We start from the raw sequence: 21,848 nt of genomic DNA on the forward strand, positions 1-21,848 counted from the left end.
GGGGTCCTCCTGCCCCCCGGTCTGGGGAGTGCTTCAGGCCAGGCTCTGCCTGCGGGTGCTGAGGCTTGGGCAGCTCTCAGTGACATAAGGGAGTTCAGCTTCGTTTTTAATGTAACCCAGCCAAAAGGGTTTGGTTCTCAGTTCTTCAGGTTGAAATCTGGGGTTCTGGCTTGGGTGACTTAACCAGAAGGATGTTTCATTTTAAAGTATTAATTAATGTTTACCATAAAGAGTATTTTTTAATAAATGCTGCAGTCTTGAGGAGCTAGAGAGCAGGAGGCACTGGAATTAACACTGTCCAGGGCTCCTGGCCGTGAGCATCCTCAGCTGACTGTCTGGGTGCTGCTCGTTTGTACAACGTGCCAGTGGCTTGCCAGAGTGTGGGGTGTGGGCTGGTGAGAATTCACGAGTGACTGAAGATTCACAGGTCCAAAACTGAGAGACGCTCTCCACTTCTCCAAGGTGACATGTCCAGGCTCTGTGTATCCTCTCAGACCACTTCTCTGAGGCTTCCGTGGACTTCAGAGGGTGCCTGTCTGAGCAGGTCAGCTACATCCAGCTGTCCTGAGGATGAACGTCCTGCTTGGGTGCTGTCACCAGTCAGCAACACACGCTATGAATTGAGTGTGCTTAGATGCAGTTGTTACAGGGTTGGTTGTTTCACGCTTGTGTATGCTCCTTAAAAAGCTCCAGGCTCTTCCCAGCTTTCTTTGGGCTCAGAGTGAAAACAAAAGCTCCCTAAAGGAAGGGTCCTTACGAACATAGGAGGAGGAAGAGCAGGTCACAGCTGGACTGTAGATGGAAACTCTCTGCGTTACGGTGTTTCTGCTGTGGTGCCCTAGTGAAGGTGATGGGGTAACATTTGGCGTGACAGATTACTATCACATCAGTACCAAGTCCTGTGCGTGGTCAAGGTGTGCCTGCTTGACTTTCCAAGTACCACATGTTTGGAAGAGAAGGGGTTTGGAGACCTGCTTCAGTCTTCCACTGTGCTGTGGGTGTTCTGTGACAGCCAGAGGAACCGCTGGGGTCCTGCAGTGCAGAGTGTAGTCCTGAGGCACAGCAGGCGTTTCCATGCAGGCATTTCCGGGGGGTTGCCAAGGTATTGGGATGCCAAGAGTACCCAGCAGCTTCAATTTTTGGCTTTTCCTACCATGTGCTGGCTGAGGCCTGTCTCAATATGTGTTTTGTTTGCGATGCAGGGCGAGGAAGGCCCTCCCAGTTTGGAGTACATCCAGGCCAAGGACTTGTTCCCCCCGAAAGAGCTTGTAAAGGAGGAAGAGTCACTGCAGGTAAGGAAGTAAAGAAAACCAAACCAGCTCGACTCTGGTAGGGTGAGACCTGAGGGCAGTGCTCCAGGACTGGAGAGGTGTTCTGGAGGCAGCAGGCTGGCCAGGCCTGTAGGTCATGTTCAGACCGGTGGGTCTGTCGGTGCCCGTGCTGGCTGCTGACGGCAGTTCTGGGTGCCCCAGCCCTGCCCTCCCTGCCCTGCCACCACACTGCCACTTGTGCTGCACCTCATCTGCTGCTCAGAGGTGCGGCTGGAGCGGGGTGCAACACGGAGCCGACCCGGGTGTTCCCTCCTGGGTGTTCCCTGGGCTCCCACCTGTGCCACCAGCGGGAGCGGCACCATGCCCGCGCAGCGCTCTGCGGCAGGCACACGCTCTCTGGGACAGGCTGGGCACCAGGGCTGGGCTCTGCTCACTGTTGCCATAGCCTGCAACTGCAGTGGCTGATCTGGCCCTAGTACACGTTGCTCCTGGCGTTTTCCTGCTGCAGAGCTGTTGGAAGGAGAAACCTCCATATGGTGCCAGCCTCCTGCTGCAGAAGGCCCTTGGAAGAGCCCCGGGTGCTGTCGCTGCTGTGCAGCACAGGAGGTGTTCTGAGCAGTGGGAGCCTCCGGGTGCTTGTTGCTTCCTTTATAGTCCACCACCACCTTGTCCCAGTGCTGGTTGTCCTTCTCCTCTGGCTGCAGCCAGTTATCACTGCTGCTGCAGTGTTTGAGTTTGCCCCATGATTGATGGTGCTGATAAAAGCAAGGACTGAAATGTGGCACCAGGAGGGTTGACTCTAAGGAGCAAATGTGGGCTGAAGAGTTGCAGGGGACCAAGCATGTCTGTGGCTGGGGAAGCAACTGAGGCAATGCTCAGCTGAGACTACCTGGGGAAGAGAGAATCTGCTGAGTGCTTCTGCAGGGAGAGCTGTAAAGTTCAACCCTCACCAAGGGTGATTTGCGTTCATCAGATTGTTATTCTCTCAGTGTAAAGTGGAGTCTAAAAGGATGCCTTCGGCTTGACAAGCTGTATTCAGGCACCTGTCAGTTTATTTCAGGGTTTCCCTCTGTCAGTTCTCACAGTTTTACAGTCCCATTTCTAATCTGTCTCCCTTCTGCTGCTGTGTGAAAGAGACACGTAAGCAGAAGAAACACGTGCCAACTAAAAACAGCTCTGGCAAGCATGCAGAAATAAACTGCAGAAATACAGAGAGTATGTTCTCTTGATGTCCAATAATTAACATAATTAGCTTATTTTAATATCTTAATATTAACATATTTAATATTAACATATTTTAATATTTAACATTTTAATTATTAGTTAAATAATTAACCTTTTTCAAGAGTACTCAGGTAGATGCCAGTCTAAGGATTTTATTTTTGTACAAGTAACTAAAGGGAGAAGTTGTTCCTACAGTTGTCACTTGAAGTCTGAAATGCAGGAAATTCAATTTTTAGGCAGCACATACTCAAGCCACAGAAACAAATTAGAACTAAAGACAAGGTGGTCTGACTTGTACTAATTACAGTGTAATTAATTGTTTCATCAGATGCCCTGTCTCACAGGTAAAAGGCTGTGGCTGAAATGAATTCATGACATTTTGCTGCATAATTGGTTACCAGCATCACCTGCTGGAGGTGGCGTTCAGGGCACAGCAAAAAGGTGAATTTTAGGCTGTTCTGCTTTTGTTTTTTAATACAAGAAAAGAAAAATCAAACTTGGCCATCTGCCAGGATTCCCTGTTTTAAAAATAGCAATGGCATGTCTGGGCTGATGGAAAAAACAGACACTTCATTATCTGGACTTTTTATTTTATTTTTTTTTACCTCTAATACAAGTAACTTCAATCACAGAGTCACAGAATGGTTTGGGTTGGAAGGGACCTTAAAGGTCATCTAGTTCCAATTCTGCTGCCATGGGCAGGGACACCTTCCACTAGAGAAGGTTGCTCAAAGCCCCATCCAACCCGACCTTGGACATGGAGCAGCTTCCCTGGGCAACCTGGGCCAGGGTCTCACCACCCTCACAGTGAAAAACCTATTCCTTACATCTAATGTAAATCTTCCCTTTTTCAGTTTAATGTCAGTCACTGCAGACCCTTATAAAAAGTCCCTCTCCAGCTTTCCTACAGGCCCCCTTTAAGCCCTGGCAGCCCCCAGCAGGTCTCCCCAGCTGGAGCCTTCTCCTCTCAGCTGTCCCAGCCCAACTCTCTCCTGCTGGGCTCCCAGCAGAGGGGTTCCCCCCTCGGGGCATTGCTGGGGCTCCTCTGGCCCCGCTCCCGCAGGGCCCTGGGACTCCAGAGCTGCCCCGGCACTGCAGGGGGGTCTCCCAGAGAGGCCAGAGGGGCAGGATCCCCGCCCTGCCCTGCTGCCCACGCTGCTGGGAGTGCAGCCCAGGCTGCTGGGGGCTCCTGTCCAGCTCCTCACCCCCAGCACCCCCAGGGCCTTCTCCTTGGGCTGCTTTCCATCCACTCATCACCTGGCCTGGATTTCTGCTCGGGATTGCCTGCCCCATGTGCAGGATCTTGCCTGTGTTGAACTTGAATGAAATTTCCTCAGTCATCCAAATACCTATAGACAGATTCCCTCAGAGCCTTGCCAGCAGAAATTGTGCAGAACTTTGGTTCATTTCCTTACCTGGATTTGTACCGGTGAGTCTCGTAGTGCTCCGTGTGTGATCTGTGTGACATGTGTGACACTCTGCCTTGGGGCAGAGGACTCTGATCTCATCAGGCTGTGCCTGGAGCTGTGCAGAGCAGTCTCCAGCTGGGCTCTGAGCTGTGCCCGAGGTTGTGTCCTTTACTCTGCCTCTCACACCAGGGCTGCACTTACCCTCTGACAAGCGGGACCGCAAACCCCTCTGTCCCCACGCAACAACCTCACTGCTGGGTGCCCGCGGTTGGTGTGCCTAGCACTTGTGGTCCCACGTCTCCTCCACATGTAACGATCCATCAGGAGGTGCTGGGTGGCTCCTGAGGCATCCTTGGAAGAAGCTCTGTCTTGCATGGCCTCGTGCTGTTGTCTGCTCTCAGTGCACGGTGCTGTGAACGGTTTCCCGCAGGAGATGCGCTGCGGAGGCAGTTGGATGAGCAGCTCTTGGCATTTATCCTGTGCAGAGTCCTCTGCGTGTGTCCTGAATTGGTGATGTCTCCCTTCCAGGTCCCATTCACTGTGTTACAGGGTGAGGGGGTGGAGTATCTTGGCCATGCAAACGATGCTGTGATCGCCATCTCCAACTACAGGCTTCATATCAAATTCAAGGATTCCGTGATCAATGTAAGTCTGGATCTGTCTGTTCCTGCTGCCTGAACCATCACCTCTCGCAGTATTTCAGGGCCAGGACACACACAGAAGCCATCTCTGTGTTGTGGGAACTGTCCTTGAAGGATGCCGGGCCTGATGCTGTCACTAGTTACTGCTGGTCATGCAGTTGCTGTTTTGCTGCTTGCTGCATTTTGGTGTGTGGATGGGGTTTTCCTTTGGCTAATAATTAGGTCTTTTGCTATTCTCTTTAAATTCAAGCACTAAACTTGGCTGGTTTAAGACATGTTAAGGTCTTTTGCAGGCCAATTTTAATGAGGCTTCTCCTACCTGGAGACCAGCAACTGAAGTCAGACAGTGAGAGCCTGAGGCTTTTTCTCACTGTCTTGACTTGCCATATTTTATTGCAGCTTTTGTTTGTCTCCGTTACCTGTGCTTGCCTGGATGCAATTTAGTCAGTAACTGGCCCCAGGTGGGAGACTACCCAAGGACAGAATAGAAACAAAAATTAGGATAGTTATTGTTGAAGAAAGCTCTACGCTGAGTCAGGCAGCTTCATAAACCTCGGGGTGGGTTTGTGGTTTGACCGAGGAGCTCAGGACTGTCAGTGGAGCTGTGACTGTGTGTGGTGGGCCTGTGGGCAAGGCTGCTGTGTCTGCTGTGTGACCTGGTGTGTCTTGTCATGCCCTATGTCTGTCCCTCACAGGTGCCTTTGAGGATGATGGAAAGTGTGGAGTGTCGGGATATGTTCCAGCTTCACATCGTCTGCAAGGACTCCAAAGTGATCAGGTATCCAGTTTATTGCTTTACTGTAGATGCTGCTGCAGGCCAGCTGCTGTGATCAGCTCTGGTGTCTCTGCTGCTGCTGGAGTTGAGCTGTTCATGGCCAAGGTTACTGAGACTTGGTACTTTGTTCCTTTTCCTGGTGAAGTGGAGCAGAGCTCCCTCCCTGTGCGTCTCGGCTGGACGAACGTACTCGCTGAGGATGATTTGTGTTTGGGTTTGCAGGTGCCATTTCTCCACCTTTAAGCAGTGCCAGGAGTGGCTGAAGAGGCTAAACCGAGCCATTGCCCGTCCTGCTAAGCCTGAGGACCTCTTTGCATTTGCCTACCATGCGTGGTGCTTAGGAGTCTGTGTTGATGAGGAGGATCAACATGCACATCTCTGCCGTCCAGGTGAGCTCCTGGCCTGTCCCCTTCCTTCTCCTCTGCCCAGCAGCACTGCAATGCAATTTGAGCTGTTGTTCATAAACTGATGTCTGCCTCTACAGCTCTGCTGTAGCCATACCTCAAGTTCATCTTGCTGAGAGGCATCCTATGCCTGGCCTAAAGACCCAGCTGATGGCCAGATGCAGCTGGATAACAAGCACGGTAAAAGAAATAATAATAATGAGGAGCATTCTGAGCCAGAAATCTGCAGCATACATTTTCCTTTCTCCCATGAATGAAGAAAATATTCCCTACTTTAGTACTCTCACCAGGACAATAGAGAGCTGAAGCAGTCATGGGTCTGTGTGGTAAACATCATCAGCTTTGAGGTGCATAACTAACATGACAGCATCTCTTCTCCAACACCTAGGAATGCTGAGACATTCCTGTCACCAGGCCTGTGGAGGTGTCTGGCTCATCTGTACACAGGCACAAATAAAACCTTTGAATCCATAAAGAGGAAACCAGAGCTGCAGTGGTGCCCTCGTGTGGATTGGGAGTTTCCCTCCTCTGGGAACACAAAGTTCACTTGCAGTTGCTTTGTCTTTAAACAGTTTCATGATTAAAAGGGGATTAAAATGAGTGACAAACCTGGCTTTAGATAACAAATGTGCCAGTCCTAGAGGAGAGATGCAGGAGCCTGAATGAAATGCCCAAACACAGATTGGGGTAGAGGGATGGGGTTGAATAGTATAGCTGAGAGATATCAAAAAGAAGCTGGTAGAGAAAAGGTCGAGTTTGTCTTCTCACCATGTCCCAAACACCAGGAAATGGGAGACATTTTGCTGTCTTTCCTTTAGAGAAAGTATTTCTCTGTAGTATAAATAAATACCTGTGGAAATTGTTGCTGCAGGATATGAATGAGGTGAGGAGCTTTGCAGTATTTATTTATTAACAAGATTTGACACTGGAGCAACAAAGGCAGCCAGGATTTTGTAAGGCGAGGCTAAAACGTAAGAGGTCAAACCTTGAGTCAGCCTCTGAGAGCAGTGTGGGAGAAGGAGCTGTCTGGGGTGGGTGCTCTGTGCTCCTCTGCTATGGGATTCCCCACATCCACTTTGGAAGCCATCTCTGGCAGAAGGGCAGAAGTGGATTAAGTTAACCTCCACACTCCCACATGGCTGTGAGAAGGCTGATTCCAGGCCACAGTGTGCCCTGAGACTGAGGTGATCTGACTTGGCAAAATAAGTAGAGCAATCCCTGTGAGGGATGAGGATTTTTTGGCTTCTGAAGCAAGGTGCTTGCCATCCAGCTGTCCTGTAGTTTCTCCATGAAGCAGCCACGAACCTGTTCAGATTTCCTGGGTCCTGCTTAGCTGTCAGTAAATGCCCTGTGCTCTGTTCTTCCAGGGGACCACGTGAGGTTCCGATTTGAGATGGAGCTGGTGAGGATGGGCTTTGACCTGCAGAACGTCTGGCGTGTCTCTGACATCAACAACAATTACAAGTGAGTGTTTCACCACCAGGCTCTCTCTGCTCTCCCCTTTCGGTACCTTCTTCCCTCTGCAATCCCCGTGCAGAGCAGTGGGTGAGTCAGACTCCAGCTAATCCTCCTTCCTGGCCTTGATAACCCTCGGGCAGATCAGCATATGAGCCAGATCCCCTTTCTTTCCTCCTTTCACATCATGGAACTGCAGAAAGAATGCAGCCCAAACACCAGAGCCAGCAGCAATTGTAAGTGCTGAGCCAGGTAGTTTGTAAGGTGGTGGCCATAATTCATCCTTGAAGATGCTCAGGAGTCTTGGAGGAACTATCCACTGTAGAATTACCTTTCTGGTCAGTCATTCTCTCTAAAATGTTTGAAATAAAAGCCACGAAGTTTTCATAAAGTTGAGCAGCTGTTCAGCACTGTTGAGAAACTGGGGGTGAGCCAGTGGGGGGCTGTCGGGATGCTCTGAAGTCTGGGGAGTGAGTGAGGCTTGTTCAGCCTGGTGCAGAAGGCAGGGTTGGGTTGCAGCCTAACAGCTGGTGGAAGGTTGTTCACAGAGGTGATGGAGTGAAACTTTTTGGACAGAGGCAGATGACTGAACAAGTCTTTTCTCTGTCTTAGCCAGTAAAGGTGTCCCTGTCACCTGTATATCAGACAGTTCCAGGTCACCAGTTTCGTGGGGACCCTGTGAGAAGCCTCAGGCACACTGACCTGGGGAAATCCTGGTGGAGTTTTGCAGTTTGCTGCCTGTTCCCTTCTCTCTTCCTCAAGAATCCAGGCAGCAGACACTAGGTTTGGGGTTGATTTACACTCTGCCTGGCCATACTGACCACACACTTGCTCTCGGACCTTTAGCGTGACTTTGGCATTCATGCAGTTTCTCCAAGCATGTAAAATATTGCTTTCCTGAACTGCTCAGTTTCAGAGTGCACAACCTGTAGGTCCCTGCACTGGGTAGAGTCTCTGCATGTCTTGGAGAGCAGTCAGGCTTTCTCCACTGCTAGATTTTGAGATGTGGATCCCTCTGACAATTTAAAGTTTTACTTAGACTGACCACCTGTGGTTCACTTCCTAGCCAGTACAACACAGGAATTAGCCAGCTTCTTTAAAGACAGATGTTTTATTTCCAAGCAAACCAGGGAAGAAAGAACTTGAAACAAACCTCAGCAAGCTGGCTGCAGGCCTGGCTTTGCTTCCTTCCACCTGCTGAGTTCCTATCTGGGGATCCTGGCAGGTCACAGCTTCCTGCAGACACTGAGATCTCAAAGGTGGTGTAATTTGCTTGTGCAACTCAGAAACCAGTTCTCTTGCTGCTTGGGGGAGTGTGTCTTTAAATCCTGCCTTGGCTTTTGATCATTACCACCTGCCTCTATTCACAAGAATCGGGTTACTTTTTAACTGTTTATAGTCCTTTTATCTTTTTTATTTCCCAGCACTGGCAAAACAGTGCTGTTAGAGGCAGGATACTCCAAGGTAATGGCTTTGTTCGTTGTCTTTCAAGTCTGTTCTGAGATGTCCTTATCTGGAAACCATTATCTGCTTCCTGGCGACAGCCATCGTAAAATTAGGGCAATACAAGCATATAATAACCACTCCTTTGGTCTTGATAAAAGTATACTATTTCAGCATACAGTGATAATAAAATCATGAGCTCTGCCTGGCTCTTGCATCTCCCATGACCTGTATACCCAGAGAAATGACCAGGTCCTGGCATCCCCCACCTGCTGCACCTGAGACAGGAGTTATTTCATACCAACCTTAGTGCTGGGGGGTTTGGTGCATGTGTAGTTCCTTCAAAAAAAGGGAAAAAAACCATTCACCTTTCCCTCAGGGTGGATGCTCATTTTCAGCTTTGATCTTTTTATAATTGTGGGTTTATTTATTTTTGACTTCATGAGGGAAAAGCTGGCTGGAGTTCTGTGGTACTGGAATGTTTCCTGTTGGTTTCTGTGAGCGCTCTTACTTCATATTTTGTCTTAGTTTGTTATGGTTCACTACAAATTTTAACACTGTCCTTGGCTTTTCTTGGAAAAGTGATAATTAGTGTTCTTTGCCTGCATTTGCCATATGAATGTGTAGACAGCAAGTGCACAAAGACTTGGCTGTAAACCCCATGGGTTTGCATCCTGTGAGGGAGGATCTCTCACCGGGCTGGGTAAGGTCCTTGTCTGTAGGTGTGGCTTGTTGCAGTTTTAGGTGTTTGTGTTGTTACAGCCACCACTTTTGGGGATCAAACCTCACGGTTTCAGAAAGGTCTCATCCCATGTTCTGGGTCAGCGTGGTCCCAGGGGTGTCTCAGGCCACCCATCCATGACCCACGTCCCATCACTTCATCTTTTCACCATATGAGTTGTGAGCTTATTGCACAACACAAGGACAAGAATAGTTCCCCTTGGAAATCCCTTTGTAGTGAAAAATAACAGTTGGTGTTCTGTATGATTTCTTATCAAGAGTTACTTAAATTTCATTCAAGTCTTTGGTGAATCACGTAGAAAGAAAGAAACAAACAATAAAACATCCAAAAAACTAATACAAGCAAAATAAAAATGCTGAAAAACCCTCTCAGAAAATCCCATCCAGGGAGCCCCTTGGGCTGTACCTGCTCGTTCAGTGACGTCTCCAGCCAGCTCCACATGGATGCTCGGCCTCCTCCACAAAAGCCGTGTTGACTCTTCCCAAGGGCCCCGTGTTTACCCTTGCCCCAGCAGTGACAGCCTGTTGCTCCGTGCAGGAGCAGGGCTCCTGTGGTTTCCCACGTTCTCTCCAGAGCCCTTTTCACAGAGCTGAGGCCGTGCTTGCCACCCTCTGTTCCTCTGGCACCCAAGCCAAGGTAAGCAGTGGCTCACGCACCCCGTTAATCATTCACCCGCTCCGCGGGGTTGCTGGAGGGATGTGGGGCATTATCTAGTCCTGGGGATTAGTTACTCCTCAGGCCTAGCAGATTGTTCTAAAACCTCCCCTGCAGAAGTTTCCACGTGGATCTCTTCTTGTGCCCTGTCCCTTGTAAAACGGGGTTAGGTCTGGCAGCTTCTTTGTGGGCTTTTCTGCTGAATCACCAGTGCACATAGTTTTCATTTTCTTCTGTGAGCTGGATGATCTATTAGACCTTCAATTTTGGTTGCAGGCTGATAACCTCCAAGATGTTTGGCAAAGGTCTTCAGAGCTTTAATCTTTTAACAGGTCATTTCTCAAAAACTCCCTAATGTGTCTCATTTTTACTGTTTTTTTTTAACTTCAGGTGCACATTTGGTGTCTCTCATGTCCTTGGGAAACATTTCCCCTCTTTGAAGGATGTCCTTTTATCTCTAAAATCCTTCTTTAGTTCACTGTTTAGCTCTGCCAGCTCTTTCTGATCTTTGTGATGCATTTTATATCACCATCCAATAACATATTTAAATAACCCTCATATCATCTGCCAGCTTCTTTTTCCCCTCCCCTCTTCTGAAACTCATGGTTGCTGTCGTGGGAGACTTATCCCCTCTAAAAATATTGTGGAATTCTACTGTGTGGTGAATACTATGAGCAAGGGATTTTCAGTTACTCTACTCCAGAGCAGCTTTAGGGCCAAAGGAAGAGTTCTGTACTTGTGTTATTTGGGTGGCAGCACCAAGAAGCAGCTGATTGCATCTCAAAATGTCACTGTCATGTTGGGCGTTATCGTGACGCTTCGTGTGTTTTATGTGGAAGCCACACGAGTCTCCCACAGCAGTTTCTGCCCTCGCAGCCTTTCTGCATCTCTTTCAGCCCCTCCTGGATGTTGTTGCAGTTGCTCCAGTGGTTGGTAGTGCCCCCTCAGTGCTATCTCACTTCTCTTTAGGCTTGGGATGGGAGTCAGTGCATGTCCTGCATTGCTGGTGGATGCTGGTAACTCTCAGCCTCACACTCTGACCTTCACATTCTCCTGGAACATATCACACTTTGTTCACTAGCTCATCCTGGTTTGGTTTTCCTACAAAGGTCATACTCTGAAATGTAGGTACCACAAATAATCTTCTTTGCATCAAGTTTATAAGAGGCTGTTAAGCAAACCTTATTTATCCTGGCTTTTCAGTTCCTCTACTTTATTTTTTGGAATTCTAGTCTAGAAGCACAGATCTGTTTGTCTTGACCTCGTTGCCTGTTTTTTTGCACCCTGCTTAAGTTTGGCTTAACCTCTTGAGGCTGGCCTGTTTCATACCTGAATTTTATTGAATTCTTTCTTACTGTTTTCCTAAGGCTACAGAGTTCTAGTGGTTTAACTCTTAGAAGTTATGCTCCTCAACCTCTCCTATACTGACTCTCCCCGTTTTTAGTTTTAAGACATCACCTGTAATGTTGCCTGTGGAACACCAGGGAATTGATTCTGTTTTCATTTCAGTGAAACCCATCCTTGTGTCTACTCAGCTATTCCAAAAACTCTAGCTCTTAACAGCTGCTAATGCTCTTCCACATACCTTTATTCTCAGTCACACTTCAGTGCTTCTCTAATTTCCTGAGCAACTTTACACATGGAATCTGAGGCATTTCAGAGATGTCCAAGCCTAGTCATCCTACCACAGACATCCTGGTCTTCAGCTTCTTACCTGACAGCTTTAATTTTGCTTCTTGGATTCCTCTTCCTCACCCTGTTTGGTTTTATCCTGTAGACCAACCTTGCTTTCTGCCTGGGGCTTTCTGAGACACTGTCTAGACACTGTGTGTTCTAACGTGGCAGGCAGTTCCTCACTAGCACCACAAACAAAACAATATTAAGTGCTGTGTTGTGCCTGTTGCTGTCAGCTGGGATAGCCTGGGCTTGGGAACACCAGGCCACCCCTCTTCCCCTTGGCTCTTCTCTTGCCCTGCTGATGATGTGCTTGCAGTTGGGTTTTTAACATTTTTATTCTTGGGACTTAAGCATCTTGTAGCCTTTTCTTGTCTCCCCCACCCTCCCCAGCTGAATTTTTGGCTGAACTGCTTTACACTTCAGGTTCACTCCGATGTGGGGCTCCTCTGGTACTGCAGCTCTGCCTGTTGAAGGGCTGGGTCCCATCCCCCCTGCTGTTAGCTGTGCACACTGAGTTTCTTCCCCAGGGGACCAGATTGGTAGGGACTTGCCCATCACATTCCTCTTGCTACTGGCATGTGTTCAGAGGTGTATGAGGAATCTGATTTTTGGCACCTCACCAAACAAGATATTCCTTTTGATCTCCCTCATGTCATTTTATGATAGCACACACCAAATCACCACTGCCATCTTTCTGGGCAGGGTTATGTCTTCTTTGCAGTGAAATGTAGAATCCCAGACTGGACTGGGTGGGAAGGGACCTTTACAGGCCATCCAGTCCAACCCCCCTGCAGGGAGCAGGGACATCTGCAGCTAGAGCAGGTTGCTCAGAGCCCCATCCAACCTCACCTGGAATGGTTCCAGGGATGGGGCATCAACCATCTCTCTGGGCAACTTGCACCAGGGGCTCACCACCCTCAGTGTCAAAAATTTCTTCCTTCCCTTTAGTCTAAATCTACCTCTGTTTAAATGTGTAAAGCTTATCAATGGTGACCTGTTTTCTGCAAGGCAGAAAGTGGCAGATCACCACTTACCAGAAGCTGCCTGTGTTTCTGGGTTTTGCAAGTGCTGCAAGGAGACCAAACCCCCACATAAATTCACAGCTGTTCCCCTAGACCCTCATGAATTCTTAAATCCAGAGGATGTTCCAAAGGCATCCTTGGGAAGTACTGGGATTCTTAGTATGGGCTAGAGCTGAGGCCTGAGGTGAAGGGAGGTTGTCTTCTCTTGGCTCTTTCCTAAAAGCATTTTTTGGTTCATTTTTCCTACGTTGAGACTGTACTGAGATGGATATGAAGAGAAAGAGCCACAGTCTTGCACGCTGAGTTTGGGGAAGTGTGAGCTGCTCCTGCCCTCCCTGCTGCAGATTTCTCATTGCTGAGTCCTCATCTTGCCTTCACACTTTCTTTATTCCAGGCTTTGTTCCAGTTATCCCCAGAAGCTGCTGGTCCCTGTCTGGATCACGGATAAGGAGCTGGAGAACGTGGCTTCGTTTAGGTCGTGGAAGAGGATCCCTGTGGTGGTGTACAGGTAGGTGCAGAAGCAGGGCAGTGCTCTCCCCCAGCTGCCCTTGGCCTCGTAGCCTTGTGCAGGGTGTTGTGGAGCTGGTTTGGCAGAGCACGTGGACGGGGCTGTGGAGTGAGGCGTGACAGTGGGAGCTGTGTTCTGGTCCTCACACTGTGTTCCTGTTGCCTCCTACCTGAAAACGTGCTGCTCTCAGGACTCCTCCTCCTCTCAGCACACCCACCAGCCTCCCCAGGCGTGCAGTCTGACAGGAGCTCAGCATGTTCTCCAGAAGGGAGGAACTGTGTTCCTGTAACTGTTGCTTCTTCCCAGCTTTCAGTTGGATCTGAAGATCTGGGTGACTTTCCTCCTATGGGAGATGCAGCAAAAAAACACCATGTCAGGTTAAGGTTCTCTTTATTTGAGTTTCAAAACTTTTTCACACATGGGTACTTTCAGCCTTCCAGAACTTCAGGGAGTCTGTCAGAAAGCTGGGGACAGGCTTTTGAGCAGGGCCTGTTGTGACAGGACCAGGGGTGATAGTTTGAAACTCAAAGAGGGAGATTTAGACTAGATCCAAGAAAGAAATTTTGTACACTGAGGGTGGTGAGCCCCTGGCCCAGGCTGCCCAGAGAGGTGGTCGCTGCCCCATCCCTGGAACCATTCCAGGGGAGGTTGGGTGGGGCTCTGAGCACCCTGCTCTAGCTGCAGATGTCCCTGCTCAGTGCAGGGGGTTGGACTGGGTGACCTTTAAAGGTCCCTTCCCACCCAAACCATTCTAATTCTAGCTGTTACTTTGAAAAGAAATCCAGGCCAACATGAGCCTGCTCCGTGGCCCTGCTCTCAACTGGATGTTCAGGCCTGGACATACCTTTTAATACCCCAGTGCAAATCACTTCTGTTTTGACCAGGTTCTGGGAGTTTGGCAATATTTAGGTAACAGAATGAAATGTTTGCTTGTGGCTAAACTTTGTTGATTCAATAGCTGACAAATATTCCCTGGTCAGCCTTCCTAAAACAATCTCTACAAGGGGTGCAGGAGGCTAGGCAGCAAACAGAGCAGGGCTTTCATGTTAAACAGTCTCCTGGGAGACTGGAACAAACAGGAGGCTGGTTGAGTAGGTGCACACAGCCAGTGTGCATGTTGTAAAATGTATGTTATGGTTTCTAGCCTTAGACCATGTATTAGCAATTACTAAATCCAAACATAAAATACTTGGGAAATATTGGAGCTGCCCAACAAAGGGAAGTACAAAAGCCAGGAATCAAACCCAGTGAACTTACACATACCTTAACTCTCCACCTTCATGTTCGATGGTTTGCTGTTAGATGCTGGCAAAACACAGCGTGGTACTTCTAGAGGAACTAAATTCTACAGCATAGTAATAATGAGTGCTGCTTATCATCTGAAGCCTTTCCCTCTTTGTAGCCAAGTCAGCTAAGAAGTTAATTGCATTTGTGATTACTTTTGCTAAAAATGGCCTGGTGCTGGAGACTGTCCCAGTGTGCCTCCCCGCCCCAGGGCAAAGCCAGGGATTTTTTTTTCTACTCTACCAATTATTTTGTTCCTTGCTTTATAATATCACTGTCATGGTACCCAGTAATTTACAAGCTGAGCTGCAACCCTTTGCAGCCTGGGATCAGATTAGAAGACGCTGACAAGTGATGTTGCAAGATGGGACAAGTGCTTGTCCATAGGTATCTCTCATTTTCACTCACTCTGCAGCCTCTGAGGCTGAAGTCCTTTGGCCAGGAGGGTCCATGAGGGTCACGGCTGCTTTTGGAGTGGCCTGTGCTGTATGGAAGGGGAAGAAATGAAAAGCCTCACACTTGGCTCCTCCTCCTCCTCACTCATAGTTCAGGAGAGAGTGGATGGGTGGGCTCAGGTGCCTGGGGACTCTTAACTGCAGGGCTTTTTGGTAGACTCCAGAGCTTTTAGAGAACAAGCCTGAACTCGCTGGGTCACAGAGTTGTAAAACACGACACCAAAGGTACCACATTACCTCTTTTCTTTAAAAAAAGTATCAATTTGCTGTGAAGCAAGGCAGAAACTCAGGTCTCCATCTCTTCAGCCCTCGGTGGAGACGTGCAAGAGAGCTGCAGGGCCCTGCAGGCACAGCTTGCTTTTCAGACAGCACAAAGGATGCCATTCATTATTGAGCTGCCTACGGAGGCAGACGGGCACTGTACAGCAGGAGCTCCTCCGTGCTGCTGTCTGCACAGCCACCTTCAGGAGACCTTGGTGCTGCCTTAGCAGGAGAGCTCCTCGCAGGCCCTTGGCATCACCTTGTCCTGTGTTCCTGCTACTGCTCCAGCCCTGTGGCTCAGCTCTCAGGCTCAGGCTTTCAGATGATGCCAGAGGGAGCCAGGAGCTTAACCCAGAGCCTCAGGACATGAACACACTTGCATACATGCATCTCAGTTGGGAACCTTGAGCTCTGGAAACCCTCTCTCAGCTCTTTCTTGTGTTTGAAGCTAAGCTGTCTGACTTTGTGTTGTATAAGTACAGCCAGAAAATGAGAGGGGACTTGAGAGATGCTAGTTGATGCTTTCTGGATGATTGTTACGAGTTAAATGGCAGGTACCAAGAGTGCCAGATGTGTGCTAGCCTTGTGCTCTGAATGAATCTGGGAGTAAAAGTTCAGCTGATAAACTACAGAGGCACTTCACACTCCAGCTTGGGGTTCTGAAGGGGTTTTGAGTCATTATGACTAAACTGAGGATCCCTAAGAAATAATTTTGGGATTATGCTATCTATGCTACCTTCTGCCATTCCAGTTTAAAGAAAGGAGCTTTTTCCTGTGAGGAAAACCTCCACAAAAATCCCCAGGAAGAAAAGACCTGGACCACTTCACGTGCTCATGCTGGGGAGATTTGCAGGAGGACACAGGGTCAGGCTGTGGCTGTTCCCCTGACCTGAGAAGCTCCTTGCAGGCTCACTTGTGGTTCTGGTTCATCCACTGGCACCTGCAATACTTTCAGCTTGCTGATGACCTCATGCTCATCAGTGCTGGCCATATTTCCTTGTGTTTATTGGCATGTTGTTATGTCTCTTGAAACTGGCTACCTCAAAGCCAGCTTCTGCCCAGTGTTTGTAGCAGAGCTGCAAAGTTTGTGGTACCAAAAAGTTTTTGGAGTTTAATAAGACTCCCTGGTGACATTTGTACTGTTGAATTAAGCTGTCTGCCTCTGGATTCCAGTGGCATACACAACTAAACTCTTCTTCTGCCTTCTGCACCCCAAATGGTGCCATCACATCCAAACAGCCTCCTGGGAGCAGGCCCTCCACAGCACCTGCATCTCCCAAAAAACGTGCTCAGGCACTGTCTGGGAAACTGCTGGCTGGCACAGGCCAAAAACTGTGGGTGTGCTAGCAAACAAGCTTGGATGATCACAGGCTGGTGCTTAAGTCCACACCTTGGCTCCATTTCATTTACTAATATAAACAAAGCCTTTGCTGCTGTCACTATTAACCATCCTTGAGTGATCCTGAAGACAGGAATAGGTCTGGGAGCAACTGCTCTGTGAGTCACATTGCAAAACAAAAATGGCAGGAGAGGAGGACACTGGAAGAAGAAGGACTCTGTGGATTTTGACTTCGCTGAGCACCTGGAAGTCTTCACATTAAAGTCTTCATCAGTGTTATCTATGAGATATCAATAACCACTTAAAATGTATTCTTTTTTATGAGGAGATGCCTCAGGTGAATAAGGGCACCTTGTCTTTCAGAAGCAAAACCATCCCTGCAAACTGCAGTAGCTGCTGGTGAGATACCAGCACCACTGTTAGGAGCTGAGGGCCTCAGTGTGTTTCCTTGGGGTGCTGCCTTGCAGCACACAATGTGAGCAGGCACTGTCAGGATGCCCTCTGTGGCACAGCAGAGCCTCGTACAGGGTGACAGCATCAGGAAGAGGTGCCTCCAGGAGTGCTCCTGATAGCCCTCACTGGCAGCTGAACAGCCCCTGAGTAAGGGCTTGAGGTTTGTGCTGTTGTGATTTAGGATCTAGAGTGCTACCTCCCCTACTTGCCACCAGAGGAACTTCTTCAGAGGTGGTGACCTACAAATAAATGAAAAAAACCAGGGGGATGTGGTTTGCCAGGAGTTTCACGGTCACTTGGTGGACCTGCCTTCCATGACTTTGATGTATTTTGGAACCAGTTTGCACTTCAGCATTGCACTGCTGTGGTACTGAGGCCACTGTGGTTCGTTTGTTGCCCAAAAATTACTTCTTGATTTTCTCAAACAGAGGGCGTGGCTATTCCAGTGCTTGTTTGTGTTTCTAGCAGGCAAAAATAAGACAAATCTTCCAAGCTCACATTTTATATCTTTCGTGACCTTTTGTGCCTCTTTTCCATCTTCATCTTTCACAGTGGGGAGTTCTTTCCTGCAGAAGTTTTCTCTACAGCAAAGCTCTTCTAGACCTCTGATTGCCCTTGCCACCCTTCTCTGGAGGTTTGAGTACTACATTACCCTTTTTGAGATGGAGTAGTGAGGAGTTTGTGTCATTTTGAAGATGCATAAGATGTGGTGTCATAACACTTTCTGTCTTACTCTTTTTCCAAATAACTGCTCTTAACCTTTTTGCATCTCTTGAGTATTGAGCTGAGGCTTTCTGAGAGCTCCACGGCAACTTCCAAGGCTTTGACATTTGGCTTGATTTGTACTGAACTGCTCCATGTCATCACCAGGGTTATGTTTTGATCATCTGTAAATACTTTGCATTTATTAATACTACATTTCATACTCTATTTTTATCCCCCAGTATCATGAGATCCTTTGCAACTTTTTCTAGGCAGCCATAGACTCTCCTGGGTAATTCTGTATCACCAGCAACTTTGTCACCTAATGATCATTCCCTTCTAGGCCATTTGGAGAAACTTCTTTTCTGTGATGGTGGCAGAGCCTGGAGCAGCTGCCCAGAGAGGCTGGATGGGTGTAACCCACCTGGGCGTGGCGGTGGGCACCCTGCTCTGGGTGACCCTGCTGGAGCAGGGGGGTTGGACGAGATGATCTCCAGAGGTCCCTTCCAACCCTCCCCCCCAGTTCTGTGAATAGTAATTGGAAGTGCCCAGCCCCGTTTCACTGCTCCCCCCCTTTCCTGGGAGCCTCACGGGGCTCTGGCTTCCCTTGCAGACACGTGCGCAACGGGGCGGTGATCGCGCGCTGCAGCCAGCCCGAGATCAGCTGGTGGGGCTGGCGGAACGCCGACGACGAGTATCTCGTGACATCCATTGCCAAAGCCTGTGCCTTGAACCCCGGGGTGAAGGTACCTGGTGGTGTCCCTCACAATGGGAGCAGCGATGGCAGCGAGGCCTGCGAGGCTGACTTTGGTGAGACCCCTGGCTCCCCTCCCCCCTCCCCGAAACGTGGCCGTAGCTCGGTGCTTCCCACACCAGCATGTGGCCGTTGGTGCTGACGGGGCTGGTAGGGTGCAGGGTTTCAACCTGAGAGTCACGTGGATAATCCCGGCCCTGCTGCACCTGGTCTGTGGTGTGTGGGATGGGTCTCTGTGCTTGTTCACGGCCAGTGTGGGGTGGCACAGGAGGGAGGTGGTGGCCGAGAGCTCAGTCTGTGCTGTCTCTGCAGACTCGTCCCTGACGGCGTGTTCTGGGGTGGAGAACGCAGGAACTCCTCAGAAGCTGCTGATTCTTGATGCCAGATCCTACACGGCGGCCGTGGCCAACAGGGCAAAGGGAGGTGGCTGTGAATGTGAAGGTATGGAGGGCTAAGCACATCCCAACACCTTCCTCTTCAACCTGCTTTGCTAAGTGGGTCCTGGAGGGCAGCTGGGGGTCAGGTCAGCATTTTGGTACCCAGAGTCTGGGACTGTATTCCCCTTCTCACTCATCCAGAAGTATTGCTGCTGGCCCACAAGGCTTTTGTAGATAATCTGCCTCCCTGCTGCTGGAGACCAGAAGGGTGCTGTGAGGGGACAGCCACATTCTGTGCAGGGAGGCAGTTGCTGTGGTGGCACCAGCTCTCTCTGAATGTTTCTGTCTCTGTTGTGTTCAGAGTATTACCCAAACTGTGAAGTGGTGTTCATGGGCATGGCCAACATCCACTCCATCCGGAACAGCTTCCAGTATCTGCGTGCTGTCTGCAGTCAGGTGCCAGACCCCAGCAAGTAAGTGACTCTTCTCTAGCTGAGTTTGGTGCCACATCTGTCCTGGGGGTTTCTCCCTCCTTTTTCCTTTGTCCCGTCCCAGGTTTCTACCTGAAAAATGGAAGGATAGGAAAATGCTCACAACAATGCTTGAAAGCTTTTTATTTTGATCCCTGGTAATGCAGAAGGGATTGCAGCACTGCCTCAGTGTCACTTGGTTGGTCTGTCCTCTGAGGGTTTCTAAAATGTAGCTGTGTCTGGGAAAAACTGAAATTAGGGGTTGGATTCTTTGCAGTCATTCCTAGAATGGATGGCTTCTCTTGAAGGTGTTCGAGAAGAGACTGATTTTCGTTGAGGACTCTAAAAAGACTTCACTTAAAATGTAGCTATTGCTTGGGATTTTTTCACTGGAGAGCCAAGAAACCATTTTCCTCTTTTCTGCACACCTTCTAGCTGGCTTTCAGCCCTGGAGAGTACCAAGTGGCTGCAGCACCTGTCTGTCATGCTGAAGGCAGCAGTGCTGGTCTCCAATGCAGTTGACAGAGAAGGGCGGCCAGTGCTGGTTCACTGCTCAGATGGCTGGGACAGGACTCCACAGATCGTAGCACTGGCAAAAATTCTTCTGGACCCTTACTACAGGACCATGGAGGTAGGAGTTGTGCCATGCTGGTGGCTGCTAAAAGGCAGCTTTTGTCTGGGAGTCTGTGGAGAAGGGAGCAGGATCACATGGGGCAATCGGCTTAGTGGGGTTCCAGAGCTGCTCCTGTGGCTGCTGGGTTTTTCCATGCTCTTCCCTGCCTGTTTTCAGTGAGCTGTACCTCACTCCTCTGCCCAGCTTGAAGTACTGTAGTAAACAACCTCGTGTGTCCAAGGTTCAGCTCTTCCCTAGTCTTAACTGTGTGTTTATTGGATAGGAATAACAGCTATTTGCTTGCGTTTGGAAACCTCTTGACGTTCAGGGAGCTTTGCTCCCCCACTGAGCACCACTCTGGCCTCAGCTCCAGCCCTTTGGAAGTCTGGAGTCTGCCTGGCACTGCTGGCAGATGGGCCTCGCCTTGTCCCCCTGCCTGCCTACAGCAAAGTGTCTGCAGTTAGGTTTTTTTCTTGTATTCACAGGGCTTCCAGGTGCTTGTTGAATCAGATTGGCTGGATTTTGGTCACAAGTTCGGTGATCGCTGTGGTCACCAGGAGAAGGCAGAAGATCAGAATGAGCAGTGCCCAGTTTTCCTCCAGTGGCTGGATGCTGTTCATCAGCTTCTGAAGCAATTCCCTTGCCTCTTTGAATTTAACGAAGCTTTTTTGGTAAGAAGTAGTGCACGCAAACAGCTCTTTATCCCTTGCCAGATGGGAGCAGAGGGAAGGCCGTGGTATTTTAGTGTTGTAGTTGAAAGAAAACAAAAATTTGAATTCCTTAAAAATTGGAAAGTGTCTGAGCAGTGCCTGGGCTCTCTGCTGGCCTTCCTGACATACCTTCACCATGGGTCAAGCCCTGTGTGTCCAGCCCTGCCCTTCCCTCGTGGTGTTTTGACCTGCTTCTGTATGTGTGATGTCTCTGCCAGCTTCTGTTAGGTGCCTGCAGCTCCCTCCTCCTCCCGTGGGTGCTGCAGGCTCGGAGCACCCAGCAGATTGCACAGAGATGAAGGGTTGATACTCTCTGGTTTCCTGGAGTCACATCTTCTCCGGGTCCCTTTCCAGCCCAGTGCATTGAGATACCAGCAGCCCTGTTTTGATAAAAAGCCTGATCTGCATATCTCAGAGCAGCACGAGTCTGAAAAATAAATTAGGGAAATGATAGCTATTAGTCTTTCTTATCAAATAATACAGGCTAGGGGTTATAGAGGGCTGGGTATGGGAACAGTTGACTGTTGCTTTCACTCTGAGTGGTTCCTGCTGCTGTCCCCTCTTGTCCTGCCCCGTGTGGCAGCAGGGACAGCAGCAGGGTCACGGCCTGCGGACGCAGCGCGGGAGCCATCCCAGGGGAGTGGAAGATGTGCCCCCTGTGGGCAGGAGACACCATTCCCCAGTGACAACTGTCACCCTTCTGATGCTGCAGGTGAAGCTGGTGCAGCACACGTATTCCTGCCTCTACGGGACCTTCCTGGGGAACAGCCCCTGCGAGCGAGAGATGCACAACATCTACAAGAGGACCTGCTCCGTGTGGTCCCTCCTGCGGGCGGGCAACAAGAACTTCCACAACCTGCTCTACATGCCAGGCTCTGAGCAGGTCAGTAGAGCTCCCGGCCCAGCCTTCCAGGTTTTCCACCTGCCAGGTACCGTGTGGGGAGAGGCTTGGGGGGGTTTCCTGCTGCGTTTGTCTCTGATGGGAAGGGGTTGTTGCAGGTGCTCCATCCAGTGTGCCACGTGCGAGCGCTGCATGTCTGGGCAGCAGTGTACCTCCCAGCTTCCTCACCTCATCCCCTGGGACAGGATGACATGGACATTTACCCGCCCCCTGGATCTCAGAGCCAGGAGTTCAGTGGCAGATGTTTGGACAGGTAAGAGCCTAGAGCCCTAAGTCAAGTTGCCACCTACCCACAGGCCTTCTG

The 21,848-nt window shown here is 49.6% G+C and overlaps 1 protein-coding gene across 1 annotated transcript; it reads left to right on the forward strand.

Annotated features, from left to right (window-relative positions):
* Window positions 1-1,196: 1,196 nt before the first annotated feature.
* On the forward strand, window positions 1,197-21,822 carry MTMR4 (myotubularin related protein 4; the record flags this gene model as incomplete). The annotated part of the gene is given in 13 exon segments (XM_008942254.1): window positions 1,197-1,292; window positions 4,433-4,549; window positions 5,241-5,323; window positions 5,543-5,709; window positions 7,092-7,188; window positions 13,112-13,225; window positions 18,333-18,529; window positions 18,786-18,914; window positions 19,212-19,323; window positions 19,756-19,951; window positions 20,419-20,604; window positions 21,356-21,526; window positions 21,643-21,822. Coding segments are annotated over 13 exon segments (1,845 nt in total), but the record flags the coding sequence as incomplete, so codon positions are not given.
* Between the last annotated feature and the right edge of the window lie 26 nt (window positions 21,823-21,848).

This window comes from Merops nubicus, unplaced genomic scaffold (assembly GCF_000691845.1).
Source record: "Merops nubicus isolate BGI_N331 unplaced genomic scaffold, ASM69184v1 scaffold15536, whole genome shotgun sequence".
Taxonomy (NCBI): Eukaryota; Metazoa; Chordata; class Aves; order Coraciiformes; family Meropidae; genus Merops; species Merops nubicus.